Here is a 16,453-nt window from a genome sequence, read left to right as displayed (position 1 = left end):
TAGAAATATGATTCATTCACATTGTTAATCATATGAGAACTTTATGTAAATTATTTTAATTAAAAAGAGGATTTAGCTATTGTTTTTTCTGTTTGGGTTTTTTTGTATAAACCATTGTTCCATTGGGTTGGAGTATCTCTTGTACTCATATTTTCAATATATTTTTATTTATTAAAAAACTAATTTTGTTATTTTTTTAAGATTTTTAATTTCAAAAATAAACATTGACTAGAAAATTATTACCAAAATGAACAATTGAAAAAGTAATGTCTATCTTTTTATGCATAAGTTAATCTCTATAATTAAAAAGAGTGCACAAAGATATATATATAAACATAAATATCATGTATTTATTACAATCACTATAAATTTTATTCCACCATAGAACATACTTATACAGGGTTTGTATTATTTTTATAAGAACAACCATGTGTCCACCCTGTTCAGTTTATTATTATCTCCATTGAGTTCAAGGAATGCTGCCAAACAAAACACAAAAAATAATATCAGCAATACAATAAAAAATAAATTTGTAAAACATATAGAAGTAAAGCAAGATTAAATTACTACTTTATCAACTATTTTTACACTTATTACAAAGGGTTGTATTATTTATAAATAATTTTCCATAACATTAAATATATATGTTTTTCTCTTCATAAACAGTATAAATAAAATTATGTTAAAGTGTAATTTTATAAAGAAAGAAATATTGAAAACTTACTCATTGCAATTCATGGCTTTGCTTATAGGATAACCTAAGTCAACACCGCAACGTACTGGAACTGAGGCAATTAAATCATCTCTAACGTTAGGGTACTTGTTAGCAAATTTTTCCAAGCACTCACATGCAGCACGTCGTTCATCAACAGTGGTTGCCGAAGATTTTATAGATCTAACGCCACTGCAACAACCAGCTGATGGCTCGTTAGCACCTTTGAGGAGATATGCCTCACAAGGGTGCACAGATGACTGTACTTGTCCGCAATCAAGAGCATTCCCTTGCTCGGTATTTAGGAGCAATAGGACTAGAAATATTAGAATCAAACTCAAATTCTTCATCTTGATTTTTTAAACTTACTTGTGTTTCAGTGTATGATATATGAAGATTGAAAGGTGGGGTATCTATATATATAGCTTAAGATGTGGCATATTGTAAAGGTAAAAATATATTATAGAAGGTAATTTTTTATGTATTCACCATGAAAAGTTACGTTATTGCTTGAAATGCTACTGAGTGTTGTCGATACTTGAAGAAAGTATTTGCCACGATTGGCATTCTATTTGTTGGGTCAGTGAGAAAAAACTTAAAACATTGCACATCTATTAGTATTTTGTACCATTTTCCAATAAGAAACACAAAGTCTAACGCATCATAGTTTTAATAAATATTAGATACTTTACAAGAAATTAAACTTGGTGTCATCAAAATTTAAAAACGATGAAGTAAAATTGACATGTAAAATTGGCTTACATATAGCCGCCGTTTTAATTAGTGGCTATAAACAAACCGTGACAAGACCTAGGCAACTAAATCGTATGCTATACATTGAATAGAAACCGTGGTTTTATGATCTGGTCACGGTTTAAAACTGAGAGAAATGGTAAACCTCGGCCTTAATCTAGATATCTAAACTGTAGCCTATACAAGCCACGGATTTACAAAAAACGTGGCTCAAACTACAAAATCGTGGACTATACTTTAGGCCACGCCCGCATATCCCACAGTTTAATTTCCGTGGCCAAACCGTGACAAAAACTTATAATCACGATTATTTTGCATATTGCCGCGGTTTTCTGTCCGTGGCAGATGATTTTTTTTTTAGTGAATGTTGATGAAAGAGTATGAATACGCATCCGTATCGAGCTCTCCAAAACCCTGAAAAGTCCTTCTTCAATACAATTTTTTATTAATTAAACTTTTATTTAAATGTTTTGTGGTAAATTGAACAATATAATTTTCTATTCAATATATTATAGTGAGAAATTATTATTTTCTATTGACATATATATTTATATTTAAATGTTTATTAAAATTTTGTATCCTATACATAACAGTTTCCATATCCGAACGGGTACTTTACTCTTACCTATGCACTCACAAAAAAACCACCACCAACAGTCAAAGTAGATTATACATGTTTAAGTAAAATTAATTAGAAATGAGACGCACGCTACGTCACAATAACCTATTTTCCTAGAGAAAACGCTAAAAACATATTCACACATAACCAAAACTCCTAAACCTCAGTCAACAAGCTGGAATGTAGCCATAAGCGAAAGATTCAACCATACACCGCTACCAGCAGCGAAGAAATAATCCATCTCCGCCGCCTACCACCAGCTTCATCCTATATCTTTGTCAAAATCATCCCTAAAGGCCTACCCTAACCACATGCAAACGATTTCTAAAAACAATCAAAGCATAGAAAGCTAAAAACGAAGGTAAAAACGAACTTACGAGTAAGGTTCTGACGGAAGAAACGAAGAATAGAAAGAAGAACACTACAGCAAAGCTCACGGTCGGCGGCGGAGGGAAGAGAACGAAGCAAAAGAATTTGAAAAGTTTGGGAGAAATAGCGGACCCTGATATTTATAGGCTACTGAAGACGTCACGTGCGCCGCACATGGGGCTCTGCGAAACGGCATGACCATCATTAACCCTAATAGCCTACGAATAGGGTAGCCATCATTTTGCATTAAATGCGACACGCCCCCCAACGGAATTTTCTGAAGCAACACGCCTCTTAGCTCCCGGCCTGACCTTTCTTCTCCCCGGAAGCTTCAGGCCAACCTTCCTCGGATACACAGGGCACATGTCCTCGGAAGATCCCCTGGATCAAAATTTCTCTAAGTGGTCGCTCCCACAAGCAGAAGCAACGACTTGGGGGGCTCCTGTTCTGGACCGGCCCAATCACCCTTATTGGGCCAATCCAACCTTCGGCCCAAGGCACCCTGGACACGCACGTGTCAGCCTTCCCCGGCCCGTTCCGGGCAAACACTAAAGATAACCGACCACGAGAGAGCCTCGTGCCCGATAAGCGGCCAGCTAATGCGTTACCTAAATCCACGGCTTAGAAAGAGGAGCTGATTTCGCTTAAGGATACCCTATAAATAGCCCTCTAATCCCAGAGGGCAAGGTAATCTTTTCTTACCCCAAAATTCTCTCACTTTGTCGTACCTTGTGGAACATATACTTACTTTGGCATCGGAGTGCCTTGCAGGTACAACCCCTTTTTACCCCTCTCAACCGTTCCGGATTTCAAGCTTTCTTTGTTGCTGGCCATCTGATCTGCTCGGTAAGATCAACTTTCAAATCGAAATGCCCTTAGAAGTATTTTAAAGAAATAAAAGAGTACTATATTTGCATTCATATAACACGTCAAAATAATATTATCATACTACTTATTTGTCTCAAAATAAAAGTTATATTGGATAAACTATAATTTAGGTAAACTATATTGGGTTCATAAATTATTTTTAAATTAATAACAATTATAAATATATTTAGTAATTTTGATTTTATGTATTTATTACTACCACAATTCATTCAATTGTATGATATTTGATGATAAGGAATAAAATAAAATAAATCAAATAAATTAATTAGTCTTTATTGGTTACAATTGAGAGATTGAAATAATTGATGTTCGTGCATCCCAGAACACAACATAGTGATATATTATCTACACTGTGAATGCAAATGCATTTGCAGGAAGATAGCAACTCGAAAGTTTGCTGGTGGTTGTAATCCAAATCCTCTTCCACTTTACATTAACCGATTCGATTCGTTTCGAGATCCACATTATCCGATTCGTTTCGTTTCGAGATCCATGGTAGTAATATTTTGAAATATTGTATTCTTCTATTAATGATTAACAAACTAGGACGGTGACATATGTTTTGAAATATTGAATCCGGAGTGTGAAACTGTGGCATTTTCTTCATTTGCCACGATTAACAAACTGTAGATTTTTCAAGCCGCAAATAAAAACCGCGACATTATAATTTTCACTTCAAACTGTGGCCCAAGCCCAAAAACAGATACCCCGCCAGAATTTCCCTCTTTCTTTTTTTTAGTTCCCTCTCATTAATTATTTTCTTTTCTATTTTTTTTAATTAAAAAATGAAAAGAAAATTAAAAACGTAAATACAATGCGTCTTTCCATCTCTTAACTCAAAGTTGGGTTCTGAAAACCCTAGAAGGAAAAGAAAAGAGGCGGAGCCTCTCTCTCTCCCGTCCTCACGCTCTCTGCTCTCTCTTCCGCGACGAACAACAACATCAGCAGCGCTTACTAAAGCTCAACCATTGTAGCTTTTTGTTCTCATCATCATCTCTCTTGCCCGATTCATATACAGATTTAATACCCGGTTTTCCAAACAAGACCCCACTAACAAGGTTTCTATTCATGTCGGGAACATGAAAGACATTGACAAGAGTGACTTTCTTTCCAGAGGTGAAGTTGAGTTCGACGGATCCTGTTCCAACGACTCTTGATCGCACTTCTTTGCCTATTTGAACTTCCTATCCATCATTGACTTTGGTATAGGTTTTGAATGCCGCTTTATCATAAGATACATGTACAGTTGCACATGTGTCATACCACCATCTTTGGACTTTTCCTTTGATGGCCATAATTTCTCTTACAGTAGAGATTATGTCGTCATTAATATGAACATCATTAACCTCAATTTTGGGCTTGTTGTGCTTGCAATCTCGAGCATAATGTCCGAGTTTGCCACATGCGTAACATCCATTTTTAGTGCCTTTTTGTCCGCCAGAGTTTTTGAACCTGTTATATTCTTTCTTTGGACCAAGATGGTTTTTTGTGCCATCATATTTTTTTTCCCTTTGCAGCAACAGTATTTGCCTTTGCAAATCCAGCGGACTCGGTCTTTTCGATCCTTCGTTTCTTCCTCGATTCGAAGGTGTTTCTGAAGTTTCTCCAACGAGAAATCCTCAGAACTATACAACAATTTCTTTATGTATCCTTTCCATGAAGGTGGCAATTTTGCTATGATTGCACCGACTTGGAAAGCTTCAGGGACATCAATTTTCACGGATTTTATTTTGTTCACGAGAACCAGTAACTCGTGTACATGTGCAAGAATAGGCTTGGAATCCAACATTTTAAAATCAAAGTATTTAGATATTAAAAACTTTCTCAAACCTTCTTATTCGACCTTAAATTTGAATTCAAGCGCTTTCCAGATTTCCTTTGCAGATGCAGTATTAGTGTAGAGATCATAGAGACGATCGGATAATGTGTTCAGAATATGTCCACGGCATAACAATTCATCTTCCTTACGTTTCTTTCTCTCCTTTTTAATTCCATCGGTGTCATCCGCAGTTGCTTCTGGAATTTCCTCCAAATCAGGATCCAAGACATATTGAATTTTCAGAGTAGTCAGGAGAAATGTCATTTTGTCTTGCCAACGGGTATAGTTTGTTCCATCAAAATGATCAAGTTTCACAAGGTCCTGGTTCATCAGTTTGATGCTTGAAACAGAAGCGTCAGTGGCCATGATTTGAGATACTATAAGATTGTTAGAAAAATATCAGTTTCAATCGAATGGACCGAGGCTGGAATCGTGAATAGAATCACTTTCCTTATAGTATTTCAAGCACTCTTGAGTGTCTTAGAGTTTTGATGCATGAATACCCAAGATAATTCAGCCTTATCGAGTTTGCGCACGACCGGCGAAAACTCGAATGCAGCGAAGAATGCTCTGGAATTATTTAGAGGAATTTCAGTTTTTTTATGTGATTTCTTAATCCGGAATCATCCTTTTATAGGCCATGTTAATATTGTTTCAAACGGCCTAAGTGCTCAAGTGCCGTCTACAAGACGCCACTAGCGCCTCTACGCCCACGCCCCCGGATCCGGAGTCACAGCTAGTGTCGCCGGTGGCGATACCAGCGAGTGGTTGTAGGATTGGGACAAGTGGCATAATGCTTGGGACCACCACATTTGTCAATGTGGCACTTTATCCTCTTTTGTCCTTTTGTTGAGTTAATGGTATTAACTCTTTATAGAGGCTTTCAAAGTGAGTGAATCTTTCAATGTGAGACTTTATTACATGCATTTATTAGCACTTACTCACTTTTACTATTTTGTCATTTTAGAACACAACTTGTAATGTTCATTGAATGAATTACAACAGTATTATTATAAACAATTATATTATTAAAACTCTTTGATTAGAAAGAGTAATATATAACGATAATTGTCAAGATTAGATATTAAAACTCTTTGATTAGATAGAGTAATATATAATTATAATTGTCAGATTAGATATTAAAACTCCTTGTTTTTAAAAATTCTCTAGGTTTAATTTTTATATTTGTAATTGAAAAAGTTAAAATTGAGTCATTTATAGCCGATTAATAAAAAATTATCACATGCATATTAAAAAATATTGAAATCTTATTTATGGTATTTTATTTTTCGATGTATATTCTTACCTTAAAATTAGTGTTATACTAACAAATTTGAAACATCATTTTTCACTATTTTTTGTTGGGTAATACTCTTTCTAATTAAATGTTCCATATATTTTCTAATTTAAGAAATAAATTTTAAAATTTACTATCGACATATTTTACGATCAATTGCAATAATTTGAAGATTCTAAAATTAAATTAATGTATTATTTAATTGTAAGATTTTAATTAGTAAATACAATAATTAGAAACATTCAAATATTAAAAATACAATAGTTATGAAAGATTTTAGAGACATCTTTCCGTTAATTACAATCAGAATTAATTAATATGTTTTTAATTTTTTAGTAAATTATAACTATTAATGAAATAAATTAAAACAAAATATTTAAATAAATAACACAAATATAAAATTACTAAAAATACTTGTAATTAATAAAAAAATACCCAAAAATCTAAAAGCACTTTCAAATCGAAATCCGCTATCGAAATGCCCTTAGAAGTATTTTAAAGAAATAAAAGAGTACTATATTTGCATTCACATAACACGTCAAAATAATATTATTATACTACTTATTTGTCTCAAAATAAAAGTTATATTGGATAAACTATTATTTAGGTAAACTATATTGGGTTCATAAATTATTTTTAAATTAATAACAATTATAAACATATTTAATAATTTTGATTTTATGTATTTATTACTACCACAATTCATTCAATTGTATGATATTTGATGATAAGGAATAAAACAAAATAAATCAAATAAGTTAATTAGTCTTTATTGGTTACAATTGAGAGATTCACTAAAAAAAATGTTGTCTGCAGCGACGTGGACAACACGTCGCAACTTGCAAAATCACGTGGCAACAATAAATTAGCGACGTGGGCCAACACGTCGCAGGAGCTAAAGTGGCAACATTGTAGCGACGTGGAGACCACGTCAGAAAGTAGCGACGTGACTCCAACGTCGCAACAGGATTACATAGGAAACAACTCCCTGCACACACAGCAGGTGTGGCAGGTGTGGGAAAGTGTGTTTGTTGACCAATGTAGCGACGTGGTTTGCACTTCGCTACATTAAATGCTTTTTTTTTAAAAAAAAATTTAATACGCAGGATGTATTTGATTTTATATAATTAATTTATTTATTTATATATAATAAAATATATATAATAAAATTTATATATAATAAAATTTATATAATAAAATATATAAAATAAAATTTATATAATAAATAGATATTACATTCAATGTGATTGGTTTTATTGGTTTTATATAATTAATTAATATAAAATAAAATATATATAATAAAATATATATAATAAAATTTATATATAATAAAATTTATATAATAAAATCTATAAAATAAAATTTATATAATAAAATCTATAAAATATAATTTATATAATAAAATTTATATAATAAAATTTTAAAAAATAAATTCATATAATAAACTTTATATAATAAATTCAATTAAATAAAACTAAAAATTTAAAACTAATATTTTAATGAATTAAAATGTAGAATAAGTTACATAAATATAAATTAAAAATAAATAAAATACAAAATGTTTTTAAGAGGCATCATCATCCGGAAAATAATAATCCGGATTAAAATCATCAGCCACTCCGTCATCCTCCAGCTCTTGAGGAGGAGCATTACTGTAATTTCCACCTCCTTGCATAAACTGTCTCACCTGCTCCTCCATCTCAGCTTGCTTCTTCATAATGCCCTCTATCTTTTGCGCATGCTGCTCCTCCATATCAGACTGCTTCTTCCGCATCATCTCCATCTGGGCCTCATTTTCGTGTCTCGCCAATTGCCTTATTAATTCAGTTTGTTCCTGTGTCAGATTTGGTTGACGCGATCCACCCTCTCCATCCTGAACTCTTTGAAACAGATTGCGGTCACCACGTCTATAGCTGGACGCCGAATTTCCAGCCCCAAAAAAGCAACCATTAGGCCCTTTTTCTTTAATAACCTCAGACCAAATGTAGTGATCAACATCCGCGTTAAGCGGCTCCCCCTCTGCTGGTATGAATTGAGGATTATTTTCCAGAAAAATGGCAAGCCGTCTATCATATTCTTCCTGCACACATATTCAATAAAAAAAATTTAAGTTAAATATTTACATGAATATTTAATTATACTAAATAAATATGTACATAATAAATTAAAATATATTAAAAAGTTGCCACGTGATTTTCACGCCACAACTTATGATTTGCCACATGATTTTCACGTGGCAATTTATCAATTGCCACATGAAATTCACGTCACAAATTTTGTATTAATTTAAAAAAAATAAACAACGTAAATTTCCCTTACAAGATACATCTTCGTGCGCTCGTCGACAACACCTCCCAATCTCCTTGTTCGGATCCTCGAAATCAGCTCAGGCATCAATGGTCTTCTCCCCAACTCCTTAGCCTAAATAATATAATTAAAAATAATTAGTAAAATATATTATGAATAAAGATGTAACTTAAAAATTTTAAAATTTTTACCAATCGTCGGGCATGCTCGGCGGTGCTAATACTTCCAACTGTGTTGACACAACCGCCCTTTTCAGATGCCCTCATCTTCTTAAAAGTTTCTGATTTAGCCCAGAATTATGGAGTCCTCCAATATATTACAAGCTCCTGAAAAACCTCCTCGCCTATCCAACTAGGACGGATGCCGTGAAGCTCATAATTCTCCCTTACTCGCCGTAGCATATCAGGCATTCTTTTAGAGCATATGGTATTGAAAACTTTCTGAACGGCTTTTTCACTCAATGGATCCCACACACATTTCTCCTGCAATAATGTTTTGTATGACATTAAAATAAAATGTTAAGTAATTATAATGAGAATTTCATTTAAATAACCATAACTAAAAAAATAAATTAAATGCACAACTTAAATAAATAACAATACCTTAAACATTCTAAACCATTCATCTTTATTCTCGACGTCCCCATAGCTCTTAAAAGCTGATTTATACATCTGCTGAATTATATAGTTAACAATCCTTGCAGCAGTCCAACTCGGCGTAAAACTGAAACAAAAAATGAAAATGTTAGATATAAATTTATACAAAAAATGAAAATGTATACATACTATAAAAGTTTCCTTCGGGATGAATCCAAAATCTGCCGTCAACGACATGAATCTCATCGGGATCATCCCTCCCACGAAGATCATCTCCATCTATCTCATCAACTGCCTCATCAACCTCACGGGCTGGTACATGTGTGGGATGTGGGGTGCGTGAGCCTCCAACCTGTGTGGGGCGTGGACTACTAGATCGTCCAGCCTGTGTCGGACGTGGACGGGGAGATCGTCCAGCCTGTGTGGGGCGTGGACTAGGAGATCGTCCAACCTGTGTCGGACGTGGACGGGGAGATCGTCCAGCCTGTGTGGGGCGTGGACTAGGAGATCATCCAGCCTGTGTCGGATGTGTACTGCTGGATCCTCCCGTCTGCTGGAAGGATGAAGTCATCTGCATGGAATATGAAAAACCAGATCCTCTAGTTTGCTGGAAGGATGAAGGCATGCCAGTATGGGCGAATGGAAAGCTGGGCGGGGGCACACTAGTATGTGTGAATGAAATCTGGGCGGGGGCACACCAGTATGTGTGAATGGAAAGCTAGGTCCTCTCGCCTACTGGAAGGACGAGGGCACACCAGGATGCTGGAAGGATGGCGGTACCGCTGAGTACTGGAAAGATGCAGGTACCCCAGACGGGAATGTGTGGGAGGAGAGTAATGGGGTAAAAGCTTGAGTACTGGCTAAAGACATATGATCAACACTCTGAGGGCGGGGAGACACGGCCATGTGAGGCGCGTCACATACTAGTATCCTCGGACGTTGGGACTTCTTACCACTATCTTTACTCTTAGGTGGCATTTTACCTATTTTATTATTCATCAACAAAGATAATAAATTCATTAAGATCAATATATATTCATTAACAAATAAATAGATATTCATTAACACATAAATATATATTTAATAGATATCCATTAACACATAAATAGATATTCATTAACACATAAATATATATTTAATAGATATCCATTAACACATAAATAGATATTCATTAACACATAAATAAATATTCATTAACATATAAATATACATTCAATGTTTAGTTATTCTTCATCTTCGCTATCCACATCATTCTCTTCATCAAATATATATAAAAATGATGTATTTTTAATTATAGTTTGTTTATATTTCTATTTTTCAAAAAAATAACTTATTTTATATAAACATAAAAAATTCATAACTTATATGTATAAAAATATTTTCTTTTTAATATTTTATTTTCATAATTCATAATATAAAAATATTATCTTTTTATTATAAACATAAAAAATTTAATTTATATATATGTAAAAATTAAATTTATAATAAAAATTAAATTCTATATAAAAATATAATAAATATTCTGTTTTTATAAAATATAGTATAATATACCTAATAAACAAACATATCTAATAAACATATCTAATAAACAAATATATAAATATAATATATATTCTGTTTTTTTAAAATATAGTATAATATTACTCATTATAGTAAATAATATATATAATAAAAATTAAAAATTAAAACTTTATAATATACCTAATAAACAAACATATCTAATAAACAAATATATAAATATAATATATATTTTGTTTTTTTTAATATAGTATAATATTACTCATTATAATAAATAATATATATAATAAAAATTAAAAATTAAAACTTTATAATATACCTAATAAACAAACATATCTAATAAACATATATCAAATAAACATATCTAATAAACAAACATATCAGCAAACATAACTAATAAACAATACAAATTTTATTTTCAACAAACACAAAAATTATCAAGTTAACTACAATACCTATTAAACAAATTTTATAAACAAACATGTCAACAAACATACCTATTAAATCTATTTAAAATATACTACAATACACAAAAATAACTTACCTCTTCTTCAATCTACTCCTCCTTCTTCAATCTACAACCTTCTTCAATCTACTAATCTATACAAAAAAAATTAAAAATTAACAACAAAATATATAATGAAATTATAAGAAAATAAACAAAATATCAAATGTAACCTTAACTACCTTTGATTCAAAAAAAAATTGGGATTGAATTGATCTTGGGAGAGAAGGGTTGGATTTTAGGAGGGGATTTTGGGAGAGAAAGGGTTCTGTTTCGTTTGTGCAGAAGAGAAAATGGAAGTTGTTCGTGAATGGTGGTGGAGGGAAGTGAGATGGTTATATTAATAGACAATGTAGCGACGTGGATTGCACATCGCTATTTGCCACGTGACATACACGTCGCAACATGGCAACGGTCACATTCATCAATGCTTCTGCCTGCAAAGCTGCCACTGTGTCACATCAATGGAACGTTGTTTTTGATTTCTAAATGTAGCAACGTGATACTAACGTCACAACCAAATTTTTCAAAAATTTGAATATTCCCCCCATTTGAATGATATGGGTTTTAATGAATTAATTTATGCAATAAATGTAGCGACGTGTATCCCACGTCGCAATTGTTTTTCACATTACCCCATGTCTGACTTCTAATCACTTTAAGGTTGTAAAGTGATTTAATATTAAAATATAGGTGGCGATGTTAAACTTACGTCGCAACAAGCATTTTGGAGCCACGCGTTTTCCACGTCGCTAATTATGTCGCTGGGGAGGAGTTTTTTGTAGTGATTGAAATAATTGATGTTCGTGCATCCAAGAACACAACATAGTGATATATTATCTACACTGTAAATGCAAATGCATTTGCAGGAAGATAGCAACTCGAAAGTTTGCTGGTGGTTGTAATCCAAATCCTCTTCCACTTTACATTAACCGATTCGATTCGTTTCGAGATCCACATTAACCGATTCGATTCGTTTCGAGATCCATGGTAGTAGTATTTGAGAATTGAACTTCCTTTTAATCAACAACTAAATGCAAAAAAAAAACAAAAAAAAAAATTATAATTTCATAAACCTCAAAATGTTCTCAATGTAGTTTTAAGACAATAATCAACAACCAAATATTCTAAAAAACAATCGTAATAGATAAGTTGCTACAAAACATAACATTCACACAAACATTTTCACGAACAGATTATGGACAAACCGCAATTTCTGCAGCGCAACTTCTATAGAAGAAATGAAACCGCAGATTATGGACAGCAGAAGAAATGAAAACGCAGATTGTGGACAAACTGCAATTTATGCCTTCTCACCTCAATGATATGGAAATACAAAAGATCAAATCCAATTAAAATTATAAAATATAAAATAGAATACAAAATACAAACTCTTCGGGTTTGTACTTGATCTTTACGAGCAGAACAGGTGGCCAACAATTGTGAGGCTTGAACTTCGGGACGGGTGAGAGAAAAAAAGGTGGTTGTACCTACAAGGCACTCTGATGCCAAAGTTAGTGTTTGGACAACTAGGTACAACAGAAAAGTGAGAGATTTTGGGTAAGAAAGTGATTACCTTTCCCTCTAGGGTTAGAGGGTTATTTATAGGGCAGCTCTATGAAAACGGACTTCATCTTTTGAGGGCCCGCGCGTGGTTTTCTGCCAAGAAACACAGATAACTAGCCGTTGCCGAGCACGAGGCTTCAGCGTGCTCGGTTTTGTCTTGCGTTTTCCCGGAGCAGGCCGGGGGAGGTTGTCGCGTGTTTGGATCAGAAAGCATTGGGCCAAAGAGTGGATTTGGCCAATTGGAATAATTAGGCCGGTCCGGAAAAGGAGCCCCCCAAGTCATAGCTTCCGGCCGTGGAAGTAACGACTTTAAGGAAGCTGGGTAGAGGAGCTCTGCCGGGGAGGAGGACCTGGTGCCTCCGGTCGGGTCAAGAAAGCACGGGGAGAGGGACGGTTAGGCCAGGAGCTTGGAGGCATATCGCTTGGCAGTTAGCTGTTCGAGATACGTGTCACATTTAATGCGTAATGATGACTAGTCTATTCGTAGGATCTTAGGGTTAATGATGATTTTCCATTTACAGAGTTCACGTGCAGCGCGCGTGACGTTTCTAGGCGCCTATAAATACTTTGAACTGTCTTCTTTTTCAAACTTTTCAAGCTTGTTCCCCGTGCGTTTCTTCTTCCTTCGCCGACCACGTCTTCCACCATGACGTTTCATCAGCTACAATCGTCATTTTCATCAGGATCTTAATCGTAAGTTCACACCTTCGTCTCCTTTTGTTCCCTGTTTTTCCTTTCGACTGTCTAGAGACGTATGAAATGCGGTTAGGGTAGGGTTTTTTTAGCGTGACTTTAGATGCAAGTTCTGTGGTTTATTGGTGGTATACGGTGGAGAAGATTGATTTCTCCGCCGTTGACGGTTGAGAATAGTAGGCTATTTGTTGTGAACTTTGCTTCTACTTCACTGATCTTTAGGAATTCTACGTTTCCCTTAGTGTGTTTTTAGATTTTTCTCTGGAAGCATTGCCCTAGGGGCAATGTGTATGTTTATCCCGAGTCAGCGTGAGTGGCAGTTTGCTTGACGACCGATTCCTAAGGGAAGGGCATGGTCGGGGATCTTTCGTCCTTTGATCGTTTGTGCGCCCTTTCACTTTGAATAGTGGTGGAAGGGTGGATTTGATTGTGTTGTCGAATTCACTATTTTCCCCTACTTTTCAGGTGATTATGGCTGATCAAGGACGTCCTTCAACTTCGGGTTCGTCGTCAGCGATGCCTCCGACCCAACGAGGGGTCTCCACGGATTCCTGGATGCTGACGGAGGTGCTCGAGACTGAGAGCCACTTTGTTGAGGACCGATTCTGAACAGAAATCTCTCTACTATTTTTTATACTCTCTCTACTTTTGAAATTTCTTTTTCATTAGAATTGTCATAATGGAGAATGGCTGAAAACCCATTTTGAGAGTTTTGTTGTAACTGGTGTTACGCTTAAATTTTTTTTCAAGAGTTTGATTCTCTTCTGTAATATCTTTTCTAGATGATTTAATGGTTGTAAGCTAATCTTTAAAAAACCTTCGAGTGAAGGTTTCTGAGCTAATCCTATGCAAAAGTTCTCTTTATTGTTGAATGTTCGTTGATTAATTCATTGTAAAAGATCCAAATGTTGGCAAAGGCAGTTTGGTTGATCATATAAAATATAAAGTATGGTTTTAGTGGAAATCTCAAGAGAAATCTCTTAGGGAAAAGAATAAGCCAAGTGATTATTCCAAACATGTATAAACCTCTGATGCATTTCTCTATCCATTATCTCTTTATTTTGTCTTGTTTATTTATTTTCCATTCCATATCTATATTATTCATCATCTTGTATCCACTATATTGTTTCTATGTCTTTGCTTATTTATATGTTCTAATATAAACATTTTCAAAAATAAAAGTTTTTATAAATTAATCTCAATTTTATAATATCACAACTCACCCCGCATCCCACCTTGTGTTAGGATTCACTTGGTTAAGATGTGGAATCACACGCAAACTTAGTTATAAGACTAATCTTTCGAAGATGTAAGAATGATTTCAAAGGATTGACTGTATTGATCCTCGTACTTTATTGGATAAGGATTTACTTCTTGAAAAGAAAAGATGAGAATCCTCATAGAGGGGATGTGAAACAAGGTTATTACAAGCTCTTTAGAATGAAACTTGAAGAAAATATATATATAGGGGATATAGAAATATGATTCATTCACATTGTTAATCATATGAGAACTTTATGTAAATTATTTTAAAAAGAGGATTTAGCAATTAATTTTTCTGTTTGGGTTTTTTGTCTAAACCATTGTTCTATTGGGTTGGAGTATCTCTTGTACTCATATTTTCAATATATTTTTATTTATTAAAAAACTAATTTTGTTATTTTTTTAAGATTTTTAATTTCAAAAATAAACATTGACTAGAAAATTATTACCAAAATGAACAATTGAAAAAGTAATGTCTATCTTTTTATGCATAAGTTAATCTCTATAATTAAAAAGAGTGCACAAAGATATATATATAAACATAAATATCATGTATTTATTACAATCACTATAAATTTTATTCCACCATAGAACATACTTATACAGGGTTTGTATTATTTTTATAAGAACAACCATGTGTCCACCCTGTTCAGTTTATTATTATCTCCATTGAGTTCAAGGAATGCTGCCAAACAAAACACAAAAAATAATATCAGCAATACAATAAAAAATAAATTTGTAAAACATATAGAAGTAAAGCAAGATTAAATTACTACTTTATCAACTATTTTTACACTTATTACAAAGGGTTGTATTATTTATAAATAATTTTCCATAACATTAAATATATATGTTTTTCTCTTCATAAACAGTATAAATAAAATTATGTTAAAGTGTAATTTTATAAAGAAAGAAATATTGAAAACTTACTCATTGCAATTCATGGCTTTGCTTATAGGATAACCTAAGTCAACACCGCAACGTACTGGAACTGAGGCAATTAAATCATCTCTAACGTTAGGGTACTTGTTAGCAAATTTTTCCAAGCACTCACATGCAGCACGTCGTTCATCAACAGTGGTTGCCGAAGATTTTATAGATCTAACGCCACTGCAACAACCAGCTGATGGCTCGTTAGCACCTTTGAGGAGATATGCCTCACAAGGGTGTACAGATGACTGTACTTGTCCGCAATCAAGAGCATTCCCTTGCTCGGTATTTAGGAGCAATAGGACTAGAAATATTAGAATCAAACTCAAATTCTTCATCTTGATTTTTTAAACTTACTTGTGTTTCAGTGTATGATATATGAAGATTGAAAGGTGGGGTATCTATATATATAGCTTAAGATGTGGCATATTGTAAAGGTAAAAATATATTATAGAAGGTAATTTTTTATGTATTCACCATGAAAAGTTACGTTATTGCTTGAAATGCTACTGAGTGTTGTCGATACTTGAAGAAAGTATTTGCCACGATTGGCATTCTATTTGTTGGGTCAGTGAGAAAAAACTTAAAACATTGCACATCTATTAGTATTTTGTACCA

The 16,453-nt window shown here is 33.6% G+C and overlaps 2 protein-coding genes across 2 annotated transcripts; both read right to left on the bottom strand.

Moving 5' to 3' along the window:
* Positions 1-326: 326 nt before the first annotated feature.
* Positions 327-1,077, bottom strand: LOC131625366 (non-specific lipid-transfer protein A-like). The gene is made up of 2 exons (XM_058896231.1): positions 725-1,077; positions 327-479 (listed from the first exon to the last, which is right to left on the bottom strand). Exons 1-2 carry the CDS (start codon positions 1,060-1,062, stop codon positions 470-472), a joined length of 348 nt encoding a protein of 115 aa, XP_058752214.1. The 5' UTR covers positions 1,063-1,077; the 3' UTR covers positions 327-469.
* Positions 1,078-15,437: 14,360 nt separating this feature from the next.
* Positions 15,438-16,234, bottom strand: LOC131625364 (non-specific lipid-transfer protein A-like). The gene is made up of 2 exons (XM_058896230.1): positions 15,836-16,234; positions 15,438-15,590 (listed from the first exon to the last, which is right to left on the bottom strand). Exons 1-2 carry the CDS (start codon positions 16,171-16,173, stop codon positions 15,581-15,583), a joined length of 348 nt encoding a protein of 115 aa, XP_058752213.1. The 5' UTR covers positions 16,174-16,234; the 3' UTR covers positions 15,438-15,580.
* Between the last annotated feature and the right edge of the window lie 219 nt (positions 16,235-16,453).

Source organism: Vicia villosa, unplaced genomic scaffold (assembly GCF_029867415.1).
Source record: "Vicia villosa cultivar HV-30 ecotype Madison, WI unplaced genomic scaffold, Vvil1.0 ctg.000210F_1_1_2_unsc, whole genome shotgun sequence".
NCBI classification, from domain to species: domain Eukaryota; kingdom Viridiplantae; phylum Streptophyta; class Magnoliopsida; order Fabales; family Fabaceae; genus Vicia; species Vicia villosa.
The sequence above is the reverse complement of the archived record's forward strand: the minus strand, read 5'-3'. Positions and strand labels throughout refer to the sequence as shown.

Excerpts from the sequence above, each read along its gene's own strand:
- LOC131625366 (XM_058896231.1), bottom strand. The coding sequence starts at position 1,062 with ATGAAGAATTTGAGTTTGATTCTAATATTTCTAGTCCTATTGCTCCTA.
- LOC131625364 (XM_058896230.1), bottom strand. The coding sequence starts at position 16,173 with ATGAAGAATTTGAGTTTGATTCTAATATTTCTAGTCCTATTGCTCCTA.